This window comes from Acartia tonsa, chromosome 3, assembly GCF_053477335.1.
Source record: "Acartia tonsa isolate MP-2025a chromosome 3, ASM5347733v1, whole genome shotgun sequence".
NCBI lineage: Eukaryota > Metazoa > Arthropoda > Copepoda > Calanoida > Acartiidae > Acartia > Acartia tonsa.
This window is the reverse complement of record NC_137262.1, coordinates 1,735,715-1,758,999: the sequence shown is the minus strand read 5'-3', so window position 1 is coordinate 1,758,999 and position 23,285 is coordinate 1,735,715. Positions and strand designations below refer to the sequence as shown.

At 32.6% G+C, this 23,285-nt stretch overlaps 2 protein-coding genes across 5 annotated transcripts in view; one reads left to right on the top strand and one right to left on the bottom strand.

Annotated features, from left to right (window-relative positions):
* The window catches only part of LOC145313018 (zinc finger RNA-binding protein-like), a 40,562-nt gene that overhangs the window by 10,293 nt on the left and 6,984 nt on the right, over positions 1-23,285 (bottom strand). For 3 of the 4 annotated variants that reach the window (XM_080152251.1, XM_080152252.1, XM_080152253.1), the window contains exons 3-8: positions 4,699-6,077; positions 3,765-3,914; positions 2,787-2,912; positions 1,936-2,097; positions 1,099-1,253; positions 347-523 (exon numbers count right to left, since the gene is read on the bottom strand). In XM_080152251.1, the coding sequence (XP_080008377.1) occupies positions 347-523; positions 1,099-1,253; positions 1,936-2,097; positions 2,787-2,912; positions 3,765-3,914; positions 4,699-5,931 (2,003 nt within the window). In that variant the 5' untranslated portion in view covers positions 5,932-6,077. The remainder of the gene's footprint in view (positions 1-346; positions 524-1,098; positions 1,254-1,935; positions 2,098-2,786; positions 2,913-3,764; positions 3,915-4,698; positions 6,078-23,285) is intronic. The other variant, XM_080152254.1, reaches the window with a different exon arrangement.
* On the top strand, positions 10,081-22,456 carry LOC145313017 (uncharacterized). Its single transcript, XM_080152250.1, has 18 exons — positions 10,081-10,729; positions 10,941-11,178; positions 11,376-11,455; positions 11,652-12,793; positions 13,048-13,231; positions 13,514-13,684; positions 13,820-13,901; positions 14,736-14,905; positions 15,077-15,200; positions 15,523-16,114; positions 16,290-17,044; positions 17,124-17,283; positions 17,470-17,556; positions 18,118-18,192; positions 18,354-18,416; positions 18,564-18,671; positions 19,044-19,111; positions 21,818-22,456. The coding sequence occupies exons 1-18, from the start codon at positions 10,688-10,690 to the stop codon at positions 21,880-21,882; spliced, it is 4,206 nt and encodes a 1,401-aa protein (XP_080008376.1). The 5' UTR covers positions 10,081-10,687; the 3' UTR covers positions 21,883-22,456.

Sequence of the window (23,285 nt, the reverse complement as noted above, 5' to 3'; positions counted from 1 at the left end):
AGCTGGAAATTTAAACTCAAGTATCCTGTTTGAATATTGATTTATTCTCAAAAACTCGTTTTGCCTGTCTTTTTCCATTATTTTGATCGGCTGCGACCCTAACATCTAGAGACTTTGTATTCGAAGGAGTAAGGCAAGAAAAAAATCTCAATAACTTAAAAATAAACTAAAACCAACCTGAGACCTATGTGAAGCTTGCCTATAATGCAGAATTCAATCGTTTCAGTAATTATTGAAATATTAAGCTACAGACTAAAAAAACATGGGCAACTTCTTTCAACATTAGGATAATCCAACAGTATCCGCTATGTTTCTCAATCCTGTTTAAAGAATTTCATTTGCTCACCTGTCATCTGAAGTTTCAGCTCTGCGCATCATGAACGGAGGAGCATTGAAAGGACCCTGTGGACCGAACCTTCCCTGGGGTGCTCGATTGAATCTTCTGTACCAGTTGGCATCGTCAATTTCATCCTCCATCTTGCGACGCTCTGCCCATGCCTGCCGTTCTTCCTCTTCCATTAACCTATAAATTATAAACACATTGTGTTATTTTTTCATTTTTTCTTATTTCTCATCCTTTTCAGTTTCTTTCTAGTCCTTAAAGCCAGTTAGGGATGGGACATTGTGCATACTTTAGTCCACAAAGTTTTATAATAGTTTTCTTATAAGTTGGCTTTTCACATTGTACATCAATTTATCGGCCATTGTCTTATCCCTTTTAGATACCTGACTAATAGCATATTAAAGATTATATCCCCATTATTAAATAAAAAATATAACATATCTATGACTACTGAACATTGATAATGACTATTAGGAGAGTCTTCAATAAATAGCCTAAGATTACAATTAAATAAAAATAGTAGGTAACAAAGTAAATATGCAAGACAAAATATTTTTGTATGTTTCACAAATTTTTTTTCCTGCTACTTATCTGCTAATCAAAATATAGAGCTCATTTTCTATTTTGGTAACAACTTCGGTACATGATGTTCATAACTATACATAATAATGGATTTCTTTGATACTAATAGAAAGTTAGAGCAAAAATAAGGTTCTACTACCTTCCTTCTACACAATAGAATAGAAAATATTAACCTGAACTCCTCCTCCCTTCTCTTCCAAAACTCCTCTCTAGATTGGCTCCGCTTCACCCTCTCCTCCTGGAGCTTTCTCTGGCGCAGACTTGGCTTGATATCCACCACCAGGTCAGGATTCACTTTCTTCTTGTATTGCAGCCTGTGACGCCGTCCCTGATAATTACATTTAAGAGATAAGAAAATACAATGGAAGATAAATTGTTGTACATCACCAAGTATGACAAACAAAAAAAACTCTTCCATAGATTACAATAAAATTGTTGGTAAAAAAGTTTGAACTTTGCTAGATTTCTACCCAATCAAGATTTAGTGAAAGTTTCAAGTTTTAAATTCTAATATATTAGTACTAGCGGCTACGCCCCCTAGAGGCCTCTAGGGGCACTTGAGGAGGGGAGAGTCGAATTTGATAACCTAATTTCTTATTTTAGATCTTAAACGAAAAAGTAAAATAAATTTTTTTTTTTAGGGGGGGGGATTTTTCATTTTTTTTGGGGGGGGGTTGGGAGTGTCCCTCCCACTCCAAAGAAAATAAATATAACACTTCCCGGGACCTATGAGAAGCTACCCTGTTAAGGAGAACCCGATCGGTTTAGCGGTTAGCGAGATCCTTCGGTACAAACAAACACACAAACACACAGACAAATAAACATCCTGTTACTTTAGTATAAGGATAATAATTTATATTAACAAAATGTTCAAAGATTGCCTTTACCATGTTTTTATTTATTTTAGCCTTATTATTATTTAGTTCGTTTTGCTTCGCAACTTAAGAAAATTATTGTCCCTATTATGTGCAAACTACAATAAAAAATATAAAAGTAAATAAAATTCTTACCTTCATGTGCATTTCCTTAGCATTGGGATCATTAAACCTGCACTCACACAGCTTGCAGGAGAATGAAATAACCTTGCCATCATCAGATTTAATTTCCTCAATATAGTCATGGCCCACAGGCTCAACATCCTTCTCCTCTGGCAGGCGGGGTATGGTCACCTCCTTTAAAATAATATTTAGTAATGACCTTCAAGTTTCAACTATTCAGATAATAATGGCCGATAAATTGATGTCCATTCCCAATGATGCTACACAATATTACATCTTCTGTAGATTATTGCTGCGCTTTTTCGGAAATAATGGTTCTTGTTCAACATTAATAAGCCGTCAAATATCAAAATGTAGAATAGATTTTCATCAACATGCTGATGAATCTAGGGGGCTGGAAGTCGCTTCGGGTTCAAGACCTCCACACGCACCTTGAAATATACTCTGCTTATGATTGCAGTGTAAAGCGTCCTTCGCCCATCAGACAACCAACCCTTTGATTGCACGACCTTTGCCTGAGAAGTCCTAACTGTGCATGGTAGTGAGTTGCGCCTGTTTTGGGCCAAGGCATTCCCCCTACTCTAACTATTAATGTCCCGCACCTCACATAGTAACAGTAGGAACCATTTTTAACATCTTTAGTTATAACGCGGTGTTAAGCCGAGATTCGAACCTATCACCTCCCCGACGGAGCGACGACGAGCGAGTGCGCTACGTGTTGAGCCACGGTCGCGGGTAAGGACGAACAAGCAACATGAATAGGTTTATTTTTTATATCTAATCTCGAACACATTTTTAGAAAAGGGATAGAATACATTTTTATGCGCATTAATTAAGCAAAAACGCAAACATTGTTGGTTTACCTGTTCTGTAGCATAATTACGTCCAGTGGTGACTGTGGTTGTCTTGGTGGTACTTTCTGTCTTAATCCTGTCACTTCCAACAAAGGTTATCTTTGGTACGGCGGGAGCTCGGTAGTTAGAACCAGACTAAAATAATAGTATATCTTCAATCCAATAGTTGCGTGTACAGGGATTCCCAAGGGGGTATGAAAAAAGAGGAAGGCTGGCTTTCAATTTTAACGAACGTCACAACTTTTGCTCGCAACACTAAGAAATTTCTATTAGCGAGGATACTCTATAATTCACTTTGTCTGTCTTATCCATGTGATTTTCTCTCCAGTACTATATGCATCTTTTGTTATACAATTTACTTAGTCCGTCAGTCGATGAGTCATGCATTAATAATTATTTTTTTCAAGAAAGAATTTATGATTTCAAATGATTTATCTAAAAATTGCTATACTAACTCACTTTGTCAAAGATTTTTTGAGCTTTGCTACTTATGGATGTTGTTATCCTTGTTTATTTAAATGTAAAGTTAAAAGAAAACGAAAATATTTGTAAAGAATTTGTTAAATTAAACATCAGATTCTTACACCTTAAAAATATCTTGCAATGCAATTTTATATAAAAATTAATCTCAACTCTTTTTAGCAAGGTAACACAAAAATCAGAATTCTCATAGTACATCTAACTTTTTTTTTTTGTATATTACATATCTAAGTAGCTTTTTATACTGAGAAAAATGATCTAAGTTTTCCACCAATCAAAATAATGTTCTTAAATTTTTTTCTATTCTTCACATATTTTTACATTTTAAAATACTAGCAGCTGCGCCCCCTAGCATCTAGGGGCTATATATTCAGGGGGCATTAATGGGCAGAATAAAAGTCTAAAATAAAGGAGAATCATACCAGTTCAGAGAATAACAAGATCTTTCGCTACAGACAAAAAAAAGCTTAATACTTTATATAATACGATTTTTTATTTATTTTTTACCTTGGCAATATTAGTGATTGTTTGTCCAGTAGGTAGAGTAGAGTTGCTGGTACTAGGAGCTGTGTTGGTTGTACTACTACCTCCCTTGGTCACCAGCACAGGATCTACGCAGGGGATAGGCTTACCCAACTTTGTGTGCAACTTTACCACCTTTATAAATAAAAAAAAACTATTTAAACGATCAGTGAACAGTGTAGTATTGAAATTGCTCTTTAAGAAACAAGGATGACAACATCCATAAAAGCGAAGCACTGAAACTGTAGGACAAACGGACATTAACACTTGAATAGTGTCAGAACTGAATAATCATAATATAAATTCATAAGGGTCAAAGCAAAATTGTAAGTAAATTTGTTAAAAAACTGCTTGATACAGGATAATGTTTATGGACATACTTACATTTTAAGGACTTAATTATAGAGTTGCTTCGCTTATTACATTATACTTTGTTGTCCCAGGAATCAATATACCAAAAATCAGATCAATCAGATGGTTAAATCACATAAAAATTTGTTGTTAAAAAAGTAAAAAAATCAACATGTTTAAATGGACGTACAGACATCTTGGTAATGATTATAGAGTTGCTACGCTTTCTAAATCGTACCTAACTACTAAAGGAATCACCATGCAAAATTTGAAATCGATAGGACAATTCTAACATGCCTAAATTAATGAAAAAAGCTATCCGTTACGGACGGACGTACCGACCCTAATTATAGAAAGCTTCGCTTTTAAAAATCATATTTAACTATCAAAATGTTCTCCTCCTACCCGTTGAAAAGAAATAAACTTAACCAAACAAAGAACAATTAATTTTAAAAGTAATCATTTAAAGCCATCAAAACAATAAAAAAAAAGTATTTGCTTGCTAGGTATTTAAATATTTGTTATTTCTATGTGCAATAATACAATAAATTATGAATGGTAATATTACCTTTTGATGTTTAGCCCCACGGATATGTGCAGCATACGCATCTGACCCTGTACACGTGACATCACACAGCTCACAGCGCAAGGCATTCCCTCCCCTGGTGGTAGGACCAGCCGTTCCTGTCTTCATACTTGCCTCCTTCTTCTTATGCTTCTGCCCTTCCAAGTGTTCTTTGTATGTTTGGGGCCCAGCACATGAAATCTTACAAACTTCGCAGTAGTGCAGGCTGTGCGACTTTGGCTGGATCCTTGGGCCGGTGGCTTTGAATGCTCTGCTTGCAGCGGCGGCGGCTGCCACAACTGTTTGGGCTGTAGTCAGACTGACTGGCTTCACAGCTCTCCATGTTCCAACTTTAGCTGCGGCTGGAGCAACATTCAGTTGGGTTAGATTTAGGGTGGGTGCGGCTGCTTGTGTATGCATATAAATATTGCTGAGGGTCGGTTGCTTGGCTGCGGCTGACGCAGCTGTAGCCGCAGCAGCGGCTGCTTGTATTTGAGCTGCTGGTGAGTAGCTGTAGGATGTGGTTGGTGTTGAAGCAGCGTAGGTATAGGCTGAAGAGTAGGCTGTAGCTGGCAGGTAGGAGGTAACTGTGACTGGTCTGGCTGTGCCAGCCATTGCTGGCCTGTTGGCCATGGCCGCCAGTTGAGTGGCCGTTGCATGACTATAGATTGGCCGCGTCTGATAGGCATTCTCAATAGTAGAATAGGTTACAGAAGCAATACTTGGCTGTGGGTAGTATGCAGCAGCCGGAATAGCACCACCAGCAGCTGCTACGGCTTGTTGCTGGACCGCAGCTGAGTTCAACTGCTGTGCAGCGGCTGCGGTAGCAGCTGCATATTGGGCTGGATAAGTAGCATATGCAGTATTGGCTGTGGCAGCAACAATAGGGGCTGCGGGCGCAGCAGCAGCTGCATAAGTCGGAGCAGTCTGCGGGTACGCGGAATACGCAGCTGCAGCAGCTTGGGCAGCAGCAGCCTGTTGTTGGCCAGCAGTTCCGGCGGCTGCTGCTGCCGCCGCTGCTGCGGGTTGAACCCTTTGGGCGTAAGAAGTTGCTGCGGCAGCGGCGTTGGCGGCTGCAGCAGCAGCTGTAGCGTGACCCACGGCTGCGTTGTAGCCTACGGCAGCCCCGGCGGCCGCTGCTGCTGCCGGATTGGTTGGATAGGCGGCAGCAGCTGCGGCGGTGTAAGTGCCAGCCTGGCCGTGCACCGGGATGCCGTAGTAATTGTTGGCTGCCATGATTTTTTTGGAAAACGGCTAACTCGGCTAACTCACAGTAGAAAAAGTGTTTGTGTTACCAAAAAAAACTTGGGAGACTTGAGAGTGAGCCTTGGAGTACACCGCGCGCGCACACACACGCAAAACAGCACAGCTGTGGGTTCAGGCTGCAAAATAAGAAAATAAAATAAACAAGGAAATAGGATTATCAAGAAAGTGTAGATGTAGTTACAAACTGCCAAAAAAAAGATACGAGGTTACAAGATAAAAATATTTGTTATTTGAAGTTACGATCTTGTATTTAAAGATGCGAGTTTCAGTTTTTGAACCTTTCACCTTGATACCTTTTTGTAGCAATTTTAACTTCACCAAATTATGGAAGAAAGAGGATGTTTTAAGTAATTCAAATCAATACCAACAATATAAAAATTTTAATATGATTTTAAAGTCTGATTATTGGAGGCAGATTTGAAATAAAACTTAAACATCATCCTATGTCTTCATATTGATATCCTATTTCCTAGTTTCCCTCAACAAATAGCTTCAGATTAGTTTTTTATTCATTAGTTTGACCTAGCATTGCAAATAAAAGTTCTTATACGCCGCGGTTTCCAATCTCAATTTTGGAGTGTTTAAACATTCTTAAATCTTTTCAAATAATTCAGTTTTTGCATAGAAAATCTGTTATCTGAACATATGTACTGTTAAAACAAAATAAACAATTAAAGCTGCTTGATTATATATTTTTCATTCATTTATAAAACAAACTAAGCTTAAGTCGTATAATATTAGGTTTTATGTAAAAAATACTTCTTAAATATCATTTGTAATAAATGTGAAATACATAAAAAATATTTACATTTCAAGATATTTAAGAATATGGTATGTTTATAATTATCTTCTTAATTTGGGAGTAATTTGCCTAACTTCTGAAACTATTTGTATTTATCCAAAACAAAAAAAGAAAGACATCACCTTCTGATGGTTGTAAAGATATTCAATTATATACAATGAAATACATTATGTTTACTTGTAATGGGAAATAGTTATTTATCGCATCGTGTTATAGACAGCTTTCAGTGGATATTAAAATAAAAAAAAATTAAGATTTAAACAAATTGTGTTAGCCCCATGGGGTCAAAGGCCCATCTAACAAAACTGGTTGATAATATTATAGTCTTTATTTTAATATTCGTAGAAAACTGCCTATAATATGATAAGATACATGATTTTTCAGTATGGCTGAGAACCGGTTCTAATCCAGCGGATATTAAAGGAACCATGCAAGAAATATACCGCTTTAACTGCTGAAAGACTGCCACGAGTAGACACAAAACAAAAAATTTGAAGCCTCCAGCTTCAAAAACAGAAAAGTTATAGACATTTCAAAATCATATTTTTAGTACAGTGAAAATTTTGAAAGTTTTTCTTGCTAATTGCTAATATTAGAATTTTCATTATTGAAATACGTTGGCTAGAAAGAAAATTATAAGCTTTTTGGCAGAAACTTAGGATGCCAGTGACTGATAACATTTTTACAATAAAATCAAAATCATAAAAAATCAGTTTAATTTGCGTTGTATTGAGAGTACTGTAGCGTGTTTTTTTCCTGTTATGATTTTACGCTTTCAAACGCAATTTAAACCGAATTTTTTAAAGACATTTTGACTTTAAAAGGGGTGCTTTTAATGTAAAAATGTTATTAGTTACTGGCAGTCTAAGTTTCTGACAAAGATAAGCTTTTAATTTTGCTTCCAGACGACGTAATTTAATATTGAAATTTCCAACATAAGCAATGAAAATCTTTCAAAATTATCTTTGTATTAAAATAATCATTTTGAAATGTCTGTAACTTTTTTGTTATTGAAGCTGGAGGCTTAAAATTTTGGGTATTGGGTCTACTCGTGGCAGGCTTTCAGCAGTTAAAGCGGGGTATTTCTTGCAGGGTTCCTTTAATAGGTTTCGAAGCCATACTAAAAATGGTTTTACTTTGTTTCAGTAAAAACTAGAAAATAAAGATTTAGTGCTTAATTCACAGAATTAGCATTGTTCAAACTGTATGAAAGTAATAACCAATAAATTAATAATATTTATTTTAATAATGTTAACCTAATCTTTACTACAATATTTCGAGACTCTAAAAAGTGTCTAAAGAAATGAGCCGTGTGACGTCAATACATCCATCTCTTTTTTTCCTTTCCCACTTCTCCTCTCATCTCCCCCTTATGACGTCACACGGCTAATTTTTTTCAGACACTTTGTACAGCTTCCAATATATGAATAAATTCGCATGTTGAAAAATTATACCCTGATATCTTACATTATTGGCTTATGACAAAAAATTTTGAAATATATGGAAAATTAGGTTAGCATTGTTATTTAATTTCTACACAGTAACGACTACCATAGTTAGATAAAACGTCAAAAAGTTAGACATGACATAATATCATAAATTAGTTTATATAATGTAGGAATAGTTGCACGAACTGTATTTGAACTAGTGAACGAAGTATTTTTTACTTTTCTATGATATATCCATGTATAAATTTAAAGAATTAAAAAAAATTTAACATGTAGATTTCTAATACATTCTTGTGATAGCAACTTTTTAGAGATTTAATATTTTAAAACTTTTAGTTCTGCCATATTATTCAATTACTTTTTTGTGAAATACTAATATAAAACGTTAATCTTGTGATTTATGCTTGCATTTATTTTTCTAAAATAGCTCTAACAATCATATATTATACGATTTTAGGTATATTTTTAGGGTAATTAATGTTTTAAGTAGGGATGGGAATCCGTCGAATTTTTGGGCCGGATTCGGATTCCGGATTCTGAAGGAATCCGTCAAAAAAGTGACGGATTCTTGCGGATTCCGGATTCTTATTTTTGGCGGATTCCGGATTCGGATTCCGGATTCTAGCAGTATTTTAAAAGGCCGTCCGTCACAGAGGGATAGCTTTTTTCGTTAATTTATCACTATGTTACTTGGTTGAAGCCTTGATTTGTTTAAAGTGTTGACTTCCAGCATAACTAAAACATTTACATCACATAAGTAAATTAAAAAATTTAAGTGCTACGTATGTCCTAAAAATGTGCTTGGTATTTTCTAACCTATTTAAATTAAATTTAGCCTACCAATTTAGAATCCGGAATCCGCTATAAAAAACGGATTCCGGATCCGGATTCGGATTCCAAAATTGGCCGAAAATTGGGCGGATTCCGGATCCGGATTCCCATCACTAGTTTTAAGGTTCACTATACCAAGTATCTGAACTCGTTAAATACACTTGATGTAACTAACCATTTAAAGGAATGCTGCTGAGGATTTGACATTTTAGAATCATTGGAAACAGACTTGTTTTTTTTATGGTTGGGTTTAAAAAGTTGCAATCCCTATTAGGGTTGGCAATCCGAATCCGGGATCTGGAATCCGCCCAATTTTTAACCAATTTTGGATTCCGAATATGGATCCGGAATCCGTTTTTTAAAAGCGGATTCGGATTCTTAATTGGTAAGCTAAAATTGGCATCTTGAGTTTTTTTCTTTCAACTCCGCCTTTTTGAAGGCAAAGATTATCATCATTATATATCATATTTTTAAAATTTGTTTCTTTTCTCGGAAGTGAATTATGGAGAACACCAAGAACATTAATTTTTAGGACATATGTAGCACTTAAATTTTTTAATTAAAAAAAGCCTTAAAATATTGCTAAAATCCGGAAACCGAATCCGGAATCCGCCAAAAATAAGAATCCGAATCCGTATCCGGTCAAAAAATTTGACGGATTGCCATCCCTAATCCGTATACTTTATTATGTAAAAGTTAAGTTAAAAACTAAACAAAGATATTATGTCAAAAAGTTTAGGTAATTAAAAAGGTCATTGTCAAAATATTCTCATCTTCAAATGAACTTGTATTTAAAAAAATAAAAAATCTGGTTGTTTGATTTTAAACAAAACAAAACAATAAAATGCCCACCTACTCAAAAAGATAACTTTAGTAAAACCATGGATCTTAAGGGATAAGACAATGAACGATAAATTGGTGCATAACCCCATTAAAAAAAGTTATTGGTGGTAAAGTTTGGACACTACTGGTTTGTAAAACTGTAATAAAATGTAATAAAAAAGACTCCAAAGCCAACGATTAAAGGGGGGGGGGGGGGGGCGAAAGTGACACTTTTTGAAACCAAAACTAAAAACCAAAGGAACTCAACTAAAAAAAGAGTTACAGCTCTGACATTTTGCATGGCAGTTCCTTTATAGGGGTACAATATGGAACTGTGAAGAACCGGCGGCGGAACCGCCGAAAACCGCCGTTTCCCGCCGAAATTTTTTTTGCCTTTTCTCGCCAAATTAGACAATTTTCAATCATCTGAGATAAACTTTTTTCATAAAAATTTCCCTCATATTTACCCTTGACACTTGTAATATTTCATACATGTCAAAAAAAATCGCAAGTGTTAAGTGCAAATATAAGGAACGGCAGGAAAGTGGAAGGCTGCTAATGCAGGAGAAGAGAAGTGTGGTAGAGAGAGAAGAGAAGTGTGGTAGAGAGAGAAGAGAAGTATGATTTCATAAATGGTATGGTTTTCGGCTGTATTCTTGAAAAAATCTTCCATGAAAAGTATCTCGAGGAAAATTCTTACAGATCAGTGCTATTTTAAAATATTTTCTTATCAACTTTTGAAAAAATTGATCTGCTAAGAATTTTCAGATACAAATGCGAGATGATTTTTGCTAAATGTTTATGAAGCGGTGTCAAATACAAAATGAAGTGCACTATTGAATGCAAGAGAACATTTCAAAACCAGGTTTTAATTGTTTTAAAGTTTTTATTGATATTTTTACAATAAGGTTACATAACAAAGTAAAAACTAATTCTTGTAGCTTATGTCATTGTTCAATTATTACTCTATACTGAGGTGTAAGATTTTCCACCAAGGGTTTTTATTTTATACTATTGATATGTAATTATTTATCTATGTTCATTTCTTAAAAATAATCAAGTTTTCTTTTATTAAGGAGGCGTATGATTTACATGTCCAGCGCAGCCTAAAGTGTGAAGAGTGTGGCTGTGGCTTCTGCTTTCCTTCACGACTCAAGCAACACCACAACCGAAGTTTGTGTAAATCCAACAACAAACAAAAAAGGAATCCAGCATCAGCCAATTCACAATTCAAATGTGAAAAGTGTCAGAAAACTTTTTCAGCAAAATGGAACTTGGAAAACCATAAAAAATTCATCTCATGTTCAAAGCCAGGTAAATGCATTATACTACCAGAATTATTTGCATACTTTGAAATAAGGAAAACAGCATTCACAAGTAGCAAAGTACATTAAAAAAGGTTTTAGTTTTAGAGTAGATTTGCTGCCTACAAAATATTTTAAAAATTGAAAATAAAGTTTCATTAGTTATTTTAATTGTTTTCATAACATACCTATTATTTTAATGTTTAGCAAATGAGAGTCTTGCTTCACCTGTTCCCGAGGAAAATGAAAATTTTACTTTTCAAGATGTAGACAAGTTTTTTGTACAGGTAATTCTTAAAGTTGTAATTTAATTATTATTAATGATAACATAATATATTACTGTCCTTTAAGGCAGTTATTTGATGTCTATCTTTCAAATAAGTTGATGTATGTTAGTCTATCAATATCTAATTTTGCGTAACTTTGCAATATTTATCAGATTTTATTTTGTTTTCATTGTTTTAGTTAATTCAAATGTTTTAGGGGCCAAGTTCATGTTCAAAAATGAAGGATTTTTCTCATTGCCATCAGTGTGGAGAAGAAGTATCTGAAAAAAGTATTAAGTTCAAACACAATGACAGGTGCCAGTGGAAAAAGGATGATGAAACACCAATAAGTTACTACAGGAAATTACACGCACACAACAATGACAGATATGCCGAAGAAATACTAAATACTCTAGCACCTGTACATAAAATTGATTTTTGCGACATATCAGACATGGCAGTCTCCAATACATATCCTCTCCTCTTTAAAAAACAACAAAATATGGGTCAAAATATTAAATACTACAATAGAAACAATATCAAAGCAATAAAGAAATACTTAAAAGTAAGGAAAAATATAATATTACCAAAATTCATTCAAATTATTCAAACAAACTCATTTTCTTCTTTCATTGGACCAAAATTTACAAAACCAAGCAATAGATTATTAAAAAGACATAGAATGGTGTTAAAGGAAACGGAGAGCTGCTTCATTATTACCAAAAAAAAGAATGAGACAATTGACAAAGATACCATCAAACCAAGAAACAATGAAGATGAAATAGTTGTGGAGGAGCAAGTGACTCAGGATTTGTTGACACCCTCGGAGCTTGTGAGCGTGGTAAACATGGAGGTAGATTCAGTATGGGATGAGGAGGAGGGGCGTTTTATTTCACCGCCAGCAAACAGTAATTCAAGTGTTCAAAGTAATAGACCATATTCAGAGTTTGATTCAACGAAAACAATACATCCAAACATTAGAAAATACAGAAACCTTTTTTTAAATCCAAAAAAACTAAGCAACTCAGACTTCCAAGCACTAATCCACACAACAAAACCACAATTTTTAAAGTTTACCTCACAGCTCCGTTCAAACCTTAAATATTGTAAAGAGGATGACCTAAACATGTACAGCAAATCGTTTTTATTTCGGTTAAGGCTAGCTAGCTGTTGGACCCAGGATGAAATAAGCGCAGTTTTCGGGATTCCAACAACAACAGGGCGAGATATATTCTGGAATTTTCTCCGCCTATACTACCTGAATGAAGTAAACATTCCAAACTTTTTATTAGAGGATAGCAGGCAAATGATTGAAAAGGTTTTGGGAGATGCCTACAATAGTACTGACATTTACTTCAGGTAAAGATTATTTACTTGAAAAATTATATTTTCAAAATATCAAGACTTGAATATATATACTCTTGTGATATATGTATCCGTTGAAGATATAATATTTTCATTAAAAAAGATTGCCAAAACTTTAAGTTGTGCTACATTTTTTAATTATTCATTTTCAAAAACTAATGCAAAACGTTATTTTTGTGATTTATGCTTCCAATGATTTTTCAAAGCTATACAGTTTAAACATTTTGTGATATCATTTCAATTATTAGGACTCTTACTGATGCCATTGAGGACCCTACTGGTAGAGGTAGAAAAGGAGTAGTCTTGCAGGTGGATTCAACATATGTACCCATAGATGTATCATCTGATCCACAGCTACAGAAAATGTTATATTTCCCACATGCTGGAGGCCATTGTGTTAAAGTAATGGCGTTTTCAACACTACACCCAAAGGTAATTAGTTTTTGTTTTGTTTTCAAATGTAGGTAAATTAAGTAATAAGTAATTACCAGCTTTATTTTTTTTTTCTCAAAAATGATAGAAACTTTATATATACTTATTTCATTGTTGCTTTGAAATATTAAAATCACAAGAAGTTAATTAAATGCAATAGTAATATTCTTTAGAACTTAAACTTTATATATACTTATTTCATTGTTGCTCAAAATCACAAGAAGTTAATTAAATGCAATAGTAATATTCTTTAGAACTTTAAAATCACTTATGATAATTTAGGTAGTTTATCTCCTTCCATGCTGTACTAGTCAAAGCCCTGCAAGTGGAGATGCAGTACTGATTGGGCATGCTTTACAGATGCAAGAAATTAATAAAGACCCTGCGTTAAAAAAACTTTTAACGGGTAGTTCAAAACACTTTGTCATTTTAGTAGCTGATGCTGGATTCCAGGAAAGAATAATTAAAAACATATAACTAATTTGATTTTATATTCTCTTGATAATATTTAATACAGGGGTTGGTTTTCTGTTTATTGTTTTCATATTGTCATTCTCATCAAGGTTATAAATATTCTTTTATTCACAGTACGTCGGAAAGTTAAAATTACCTCCTGAAATTTTCAAGGATTTAAAAACTTTGATAGATGAGGTTGGAGCAGTGTTCTTAGGTAAGTTGGTTTGATAATATACACTACTAGGTACTTTACACTATACCTGGATTCTCATGTGTTGCTTTTAAATGGTCATTATATTGTTTTCACACATTATCACATGTAAATGTACACTTTTAGATTATTAGGTGTCTGTTTTTTTTAATTGTTATTGGGAAAGAATTTACACATATATCACATGTAAATGTACACTTTACCTTTACTTTTGTATATTAGCCTTTACTGTTTAGCGCTAACGCTATTAAGTCTAAAAGATTGATTACATAAATCACAATTAAATGGCTTTTGTATATTAGCCTTTACTGTTTAGTGGTAACGCTATTAAGTCAAAAAGATTGATTACATAAATCACATTTAAATGGCTTTTGTATATTAGCCTTTACCGTTTAGCGCTAACGCTATTAAGTCAAAAAGATTGATTACATAAATCACATTTAAATGGCTTTTGTATATTAACCTTTACTGTTTAGTTCTGGTGCTATTAAGTCTAAAGGATTGATTACATAAATCACATTTAAATGGCTTTTCTATATTAACCTTTACTGTTTAGTTCTGGTGCTATTAAGCATAAAAGATTGATTACATAAATCACATTTAAATGGCTTTTGTACATTAACCTTTACCGTTTAGTTCTGGTGCTATTAAGTCTAAAGGATTAATTACATAAATCACATTTAAATGGCTTTTCTATATTAACCTTTACTGTTTAGTTCTGGTGCTATTAAGTCTAAAGGATTGATAAAATAGATCACATTTAAATGGCTTTTCTACATTAACCTTTACTGTTTTTACTGTTTTGTTCTATCGCTATTAAGTCTATTGTTGTTTTAGGTACTAAACCAGAGGAATATTTACTGGAGGTTGACCAAACAACTAAGACCATGAGGAAAGTAGAGTTTGACCCAAAGAAGATCACTGTGTCTCAAAATACTATAAAATTTGCGAGAATCTTCAGAGCAAAAAACGAAAATCTTCATTCAGCTGTACAACAGAAATACCAGGAATTTATAAGTATTTAAATTATTATTTCTTTTCTTACATTAATACTTTTATATATTAGTTCCTTACTGTTCTAGACTGAATTGGTTTGATTTAAAGCAACAGGACCTTTAGATGTTCAAAAAAAAATTTACTTTTATTTGGAAAAAAAATACTTATATTATTTTAATTAGATTATAAAAACAAAGCAGCCACTCTCAATGTTGGAACCACTTTTTAAAGACGCCAAACTTAAAGTTAGTCGACTAACTGGCATTGTGACAACAGTATTTTCTTTAAACAATATGGAGCATCCAGGCAAATAGATATTTATTAACTATACAATTAAAAACATCTTGTGATTTATGCATGCTTTATCTTTCTTTATTTTTCTAAGCCCAAGCAGTATCATGACTAAAGATATCCAAATTTGCATATTAAGACCATTTAACTGCAAATCTTTAATATGCTGCTGAGACTTCCAGACAAAGTTCTTACAATCAAATGTTTTTTTTCTGTATATTATAGTTTGGATGTTTTGTGGATGTACAGCCATACCTAGCCCTATACTCTCTTAGAGATATTGTTCTTATATATGCACAAAACTAAACCAAAAAGTTATATATCTATTAAAAAATAGGTTTCGGAGTAAATTTTCTTAGACAAGACCAAAAGGAGGAGAAAGCACGTCAAATACTCTCGAATTTTAACAATGAAAATTGGTTAATTCATGTTAATGTTACTAAAATGAGAGGATGGAAAAAGGTTGAACACTACAAGGTTCTACAAGAAAAATATCTCTTTCCCAAACTTACAGAAGATACATTTCAACAGATATACGAAGTTACATCATCCATCCATGCTTTAAAAAAAGGTCTCAAGGTTGCCAGCAATTTAAGGAGAAAAGAGGTTGACAGAATGGATCCAGATGAGATAGCAACTTTTGAGGAATACAAAAATCTTTTAACAAGTGCGAACAATGATGTAACAGTTGCAGTGTTGAAAATAGAAAGCGCACCTGAAAGTTACATAGAAAAAGAAAAAGAAGGGTTACTTCCTGCCTGGCCAGGGAAAGGTTATGCAGTTCAAATAAAATGTCCACCAAGCAATAAGAGCGACTCTCAACCATCAAATACCAGGAATCCAGTCATATTCATTCTAGAAAAAGAAGAACCGAATCCGTTAAATTGCAGTGATGTTTTTAAACGGATAGGGGCTATACACTGTTACAAGTATGTTTTTTCTCATTTTAATATGATTTTAGTTTTCAACCATGCAGTTTTTGAATAGGAATTTCCCGCAAAATTAATTGCCATATCTCATTAAAATAATTTGTTTTTGTTGATTCTGGTCCATTTCCCTATTATTTCATTATATGTAAATCAGTGAAATATTTATCTATTACAGGTGTCCTACCATCTCAGGCGGAATTTCTGGTTGTTGTCATATCGGTTTGTTATTATTAATTGGATCTTGCCCGTGGTTTCTGTTAAAGAATTATAATAAAGGTGTTCGGATTATCACAATTAAAAACAAATTTTTGCAAATTTTGCACCCATCAGAATCCGTTCAAACCCAGGTAAACAAAAGAGTTTACCAATTATATAATTGCAAAGAAAAAACCTGTGAAGAAAAGCGAAAAAATTGTAAATTTACAAATCCTACCAAATTTCTCAGTCAGTTTAATACTGGTGATATTCATCCAGTGTCAGATGCTTCAGGAGAAACGGCATCAACTCAGTACTCTTTTACCAGTACATCTGAGAATGAAAGCAGCGATGTTTCTATGTTAGACACTCCTGTATTGACAGAGAATTGTGATGTGCCAATTTCTTCACAAATAACAGTTTCAATGTCTTCACCAATAGAAGGAAATGTTTCAGATTCATCCATCACACATCCCTCACAAGAATCAATGTTTCAGTTTTCAACCCAAGAATCACTTAATAAAATTCCATCACAAGATTCATCAATTCGGTTTGCTACTAAATTTTCAAGTATTTCATCTACAGTTTCAAGCTCTCAAACTAAATCAAAGATGTCACAGGTATCATCCGGATCATCATATTATGGCCAAACAGGATCTAACATTGAGAAATATATGGCGAAGAAAGTAAAAAGAAGACCACATTTGTTTATACCCCCAAAATCTGACAATCCAGGTTTGTTACATACATTGAAAATGATTTATTATATTTCTTTGCATATTTTATCACTTGTATAATTACTATTATATTTTAGTCTTGGATTGGAATAGAGACTCCCTGCAAAAGGGCCTGCAAAACAGAAGTCTTTTCTGTTATCTTAATTCGTTGATTTTTCTATTACATCGTGTCACATTTTTAAATGTGTTTAAAGAGGAGCTGATGGGAGCTGCGGATTATCCTTTGTCCTTACTAAGGTACAAATAATCAACTTAACTTACTTAGGTTACAATAAGTTTTTCAAAAATAAAGTCTATTTGTTTGATAAATTTTTGCTACAAAATCAAGCTTAGTAAATCAAATAATTCTGCCTAGGAAATGCTATATCATTACCTTAGTTAATTATCCACACTATTAAAGTAAATATTGAATATATTTTTTAGAGCTATATTGTTATCACTTCCGACGAGCGGGAACAGTTTTTCATGCGAATTGTTCATAGAGTCCTGGAATAGCCTCGCCCATGTTAGGTAAGAACAACTTTATTATTTCAAGGGAATGAAGGGAAATGATTGTTATTTAGCAAATATGGCCAGAAACACACTTTAAAAGGAAATGCCATTCTCATATGATTTACTCAAAAATCTGTTCAATAAAGCAACGTTTAATATATACACAATGACACATAAAGTTTAATAGTAAAACACGTTGAAAACAGGGAAGGAAAGGTAAAGATCGTTATTTAGCAAATATGGACAGAAACACACTAATGTGCCTTTAATAGGAAATGCCATTCTCATGTGATTTACGCCAAAAATCTGTTCAATAAAGCAAAGTTAAATATATACACATAAGGTATAATAGTAAAACACGTTGAAAACAGGGAAGGAAAGGTAATGATTGTTATTTAGCAAATATGGCCAGAAACACACTACTGTCCCTTAAATAGGAAGTTCCATTCTAATGTGATTTACGCCAAAAATCTGTTCTATAAAGCAACGTTAAATATATACACATAGGAAAACACATTGAAAGTCTCTTTTTGATGTTTATATATTACAGAGAAAATCTAAAAGTAATGATTTTTACAGGTTTCAAACCAACCTACAGCATGACCCTTGCGAGTTATTATCAGCCATTTTATCCCGGTATAAAAAGTATCTAAGGTAATAATTAAAGTATATAATTGCTATGGTGGACATGCAATACATTCTATGCTACAAAAGAATTAAATAATCTACACCCTTATATTGGTTTTAAATCTATTTATGTGGCCCTTTTTTATCTTTAAAAAAACATATTACCATAAATTGTTCTTTTTATTAAGATTAAGTGCCCTATCATCATATCCTGCGGTTGCAAGATGCCAGTGTGGATCAGAAGAAACAATGTAGGTTTATATATCAAAATATCTCTTTGTGCATCCATATGTAATAATGACAGAATAGGTATAATCTATTGTTTGGTTAGTCTGTCTGTTTTCAATCTCATCATATTTTTTTTTTTTAATTTTTAAAACAAATATTTTATATTTTAGGGATCTCCATGAAGGAATAGCAAGTAGTGAGTTACCCATTCTGGATGTATCAGCACATGAGGAAACTTCATCAGTTCTCTTGGATGATTTGTTTAACGAATTTATCAGGTTCTAATACTTTTAATTACTTACCTAGTAATCATTCTGACAATAAATGTAACAAGAATAGGTGTATAACCTAAATAACTACCTGGCCCCTGTCTTGGGGACCTTTTTCATCTGATTTCTGCTATTTTGTAGCAACTTGGCTGTGTTAATATTTACGATGCTATTGGCTGATATTTAACACCTAATTGAAAGTCTGCACAGGGTCAACGGTGTAATTTAACCCCTTTCCCCTCTATTGTTTCACTCTAACATTTTGACAACAAAACCCTTTCTAAAATACTCTAAAACCCACTTTTTCCTTTCGTCCATAGGAAAACTGAAATTTGTTAAGGAGATTGTTGTGATCAATTAGCATCTAGTCTATATATTTAGGACACCATTCAATGTTAAATGCAAAGATTGCAAGGCCACCTGTCAAGCACACATGATTGAGAAAAAAGGTTGTATTCGATTTATACAAATAAATCGCAATTGTTTTAATGGATTGAAAAATAATATTAGATTAGTATTAAATGATAATGTTGTATGTTGCATTTTACATAGAAGGAAATATTCAATATAAGATTAAATAGATGAATTACAATAAAAGTAGAGCTACATTAATTTACGATTAATGCCAGATTAAATTTTCGGGTTTTTTTCATTAGATTTGTATCATCTATTTAATAATATTGAATATTTTCTTATAGTACCAATTGTTCATCTGGTCATTATGTTACTGCATCAAAAATTGGAAAAAATTGGTTCCTCAATGATGATGAAAAACCAATTGAGCCAATTGACATTGGCGATATTGAAAAAGATGTAGTCTTTCTAGCAGAAAAAGTTTAATCAGAATATTTCTGAATTTTATATTTCTTTTATGCTGGTTTTCCTCAAATGCATGCTTTCACATAAATTATTACTAATATTACCTAAGCTTTTTTATTTTTGTTGTAGAATTTATGTAGAATTAATATCAGTAGAAAGCTTTTTATCTGTGTATTTTGTACAAATATTTATTTAATAATTATAGTATTGAATTTCACTAACACATTATAGTAATTACCTAGATAATATTGGTTAGGTTAATTTTGGTAAGTTGATTATTTAGGACTTCCATAGTTATTTTATTGAACAAATGCTTTTTTTAAATGCATGTGCTTTTTTTACTTAAAACTAAAAATTAAAAACTGGTAACAGGGTTAGAAAGGGTTTTATGTGTGTTATTGAATTACTAATTAATAATGATTAACATAGAATTGCACTTTCATAGAATAGTAATTACCTAGATAATTTGTGTTAGATTAAGTTTGGTAAGGTGATAAGTTTTTAATAAGTTTATTAACAATAAAAGACTGAAGTTTTTGGTCAAACTATCAAGTGCAAATCTATTTCATTATGATGAAAATGTTAAATGTTTTGTTTTGATAATAAAATGGTTTAAGTTTAATTGTTTTTTGTTTTTTATTTTACATATTTATCTATTAATGTGTTGTAAACAACTGGTTTTTTTTGGATGCATGAGGTCCTTTGATTTTTAACGTTTTTGAAAGTATACGGTGTTTTTCTTTAGATTTTATACAAATGTTGTGCTGAGGAGACAACAGGAGACTGCTTAAATTGGATGCATGGATTGCATGAGTTTTTTTTGAGACCTGTGTGGAAGCAAATTAATGAAGGATTTTAATCCTAACAATGTTGACATCATTATTCCGAAGTGTCCTATCAAAGTATAATTAGGTAAGAATGAATTCACACACCTGACTTTTATTGTATTAATATGTCTTACGTCATGATTTAAAATGTCATGTCATTGTTATATTCTTTATTAAGTTCAGGTTTTGATTCTTGTGTGCATCAAAAGAGTTAAGTAGTCGAATTTTATCATGCTTAAAAACATATAAAACAGAACAGCGAACTTATGTGCCAATGAGTGTCATAAGAGTCACATTTATTCACATAACTTTCATAATAGCCTTTGTTCCTCATATGTCTACCCAAATTACCATTTCGAGATAATCATTCATCACACAAATCACAAGAGTTTCATAAAAGGGATAGTTAAAAAAAATTAAAAAATAGAGAACTGTAATTTTTTTTCTATTTTAAATAACGTAATAATGCATAATATAAAGTTATTGATTAAAATTAAAAGATTTGACTACGGGTTTTCCTCAAAAAATGAGTTTTACCTATATATTAATGTGTTGTAAACAACTGGGTTTTATTTGGATGCATGAGGTCCTTTGATTTTTTACGCTTTTGAAAGTAAATTGTGTTTTTCTTTAGATTTTATACAAATGTTGTGCTGAGGAGACAACAGAAGACAGAAAAAGCTTAAATTGGATGCATGGATTGCATGTTTTTCTTTTTGGAGACCTGGGTGGAAGCAAATTAATGAAGGATTTTAGTCCTAACATTGTTGACATAATTATTCCAATTAAAGTATAATTAGGTAAGAAGAAATTCACGCAAAACTTACTTTTGTTGTATTAACATATCTTACGTCATGATTTGAAGTGTGTTGTTAATGTTATATTCGTTATGAAGTGCAGGTTTTGATTCTTGTGTGATTAGGTTTTACGACTATCTAAAATTGTACAAAATCTTTTTACAAATAACAACGCCTTAAATTAGTTATTTGTGATTGATTAAGATACCATTTCATAGAAATAATTGTAAGCATTGATCACAAGAATTCCTTTTTAAATCATAATTGCATAAGAAAGTAAATAATAAAGAGTATGGCACAAATAAAAGTTTTGTTTCAATATTTTATGAATGTATTACATCTTCAAAGGATGTTTTTGTCTCAAGAGTATAATTTTAAAGTCTTAGTGCATTGGTAATCAAGTTAAAAAAATTAAAACTCTTTCAATTAGAAAAATGCACTCATCATCAAATATGAAAATACTGGGATGATTCAAATAAGTTCCAAGAGCATTTCATACAATTAAAGTACTACTACTTCTGAAGTAGATATTGTCCCATAATTGATAATTATCTCTGAACAATCTTTATATCTTAAACTTTTGAAATTCTGTCGTTTTTATTTGTTATGTTTAGATAAAAGTTTTTTTTTGTTTTGATGCATGGTATTTTAAGTTTAGTTAGCATATCAAGCTTTTAAGAAAATAGTTAATTAAAACGAAACTTTTTTTTAGGAATAAGAATGAGTCAGCATGACAAGAAGATGCAGGCTTTTGAAATGGAAGCGAAATGTTATTAACACTAATTTTTTAAATGATGCAAAGGAAGAAAATATTTTCATATTAAATGTTTTCAAAGTGTAAATTATTTTAGTTCCATAATCTAAATATGTTGACCTCTAGGGGGCCCTTTGGGTTGTAGACGAATCACGCACCTTAAAACATAATCCGCGTCTTATAATTACAATGTAAAGCGTTCATTTGCCCGATAGACATCCAACCCTTTCATTGCATGGCTTTATTTGGAAGTCCTACCTGTGCATATTAATGAGTTGCGCCTGTTTATGGGCCAAGGCATTCCTCCGTGGGTTATTCTAAAAAGGGTAAATCTTTTTGATATAGACAAAAATGATAATATCATTAAAAGCAAAGCTCAACCAATCAGACAGATAATGTAACATTGACAAGCATAATCAACAAGTAAAGTTTTCATTGCTCGGATTTGTTAAATTGTACCTAAATATTTCATAAGTAATCGTAAAAAGTTTGAAATTGATAGGATGATTATAAATAGCTAACCCTGTCAGAAAGACCTAAATTAATTCTCGTAAAGCTTTGAAAATATGCCGTATTGTCTAAATTAACGGAAAGGAAATGATGTTTCGTATACTTTATATAACTTTAAAAAAAATAAAGTATTTGAAAGAATATGTAAAGCTCAATGAATTTTTTTACACAAAATTTCTGTTCAGAAACATATAAAGTAATGTCATACTTTGTTAATGGAACATAAAAAAAAACGTTATTTGATACGAAACAGGTTTTTTTTTTAGGCGAAATGTAACTTTGACTTTAGCAATGTGTATATTAGCATTTGATAGCATATTAAAAAATTTAACGGCGATAAACGGCGATAAATGGGCGATGGCGGCGGTTCCAACGTTATTTTTTCACAGTTCCTAAACAAGCAAAATAAAAGAAATTGTTGTGCGAAAAAAACAAGGCTGTAACTCATTTTTTGGCCGAGTTCCTTTATTTTTGTGATTGGTTTCAAAAAGTGTCACTTCCGCCCCCCCCCTTTACAGTCCAATGTCCCTTCCCTTAAAATGTTAAATTTGAAGATTAAAACCAGTTTTGCTAGACCCTAGTGGCCGAAGCCCTGAGCTAACAAAACTGGTATAAGTTTAATAATTTTTTCTTTAATAATTGTGGGAAATTGTCTGTAATACAATGCTGAACATAATTTTTAAGTATGGATGATAACCAGTTTTTATCCATCGGATATTAGTCGGTTTCAATGTCATACTGGAAAAAATCAGATCTTAAATCTAAAATTCAATCTTCATTCTTTATTAAAAAAAAAATTCTACATTAGATGTTTTATTAAACTGAGCTGGATCTTTAAATGAGTAGCCGTTGCCGTTGCCGCTGCCAGAGGTACAGCCACTAACCTAATAGCGATCTTTAAATCAAATTGGCTATG

Bases quoted from the DNA above. Each gene is read 5' to 3' on its own strand.
- LOC145313017 (XM_080152250.1), top strand. From the start codon at position 10,688: ATGAAGTGCACTATTGAATGCAAGAGAACATTTCAAAACCAG. The intron at 11,456-11,651 runs GTAATTCTTAAA...CAAATGTTTTAG, and splicing joins TAGACAAGTTTTTTGTACAG to GGGCCAAGTTCATGTTCAAA. The intron at 13,902-14,735 runs GTAAGTTGGTTT...TTGTTGTTTTAG, and splicing joins GGTTGGAGCAGTGTTCTTAG to GTACTAAACCAGAGGAATAT.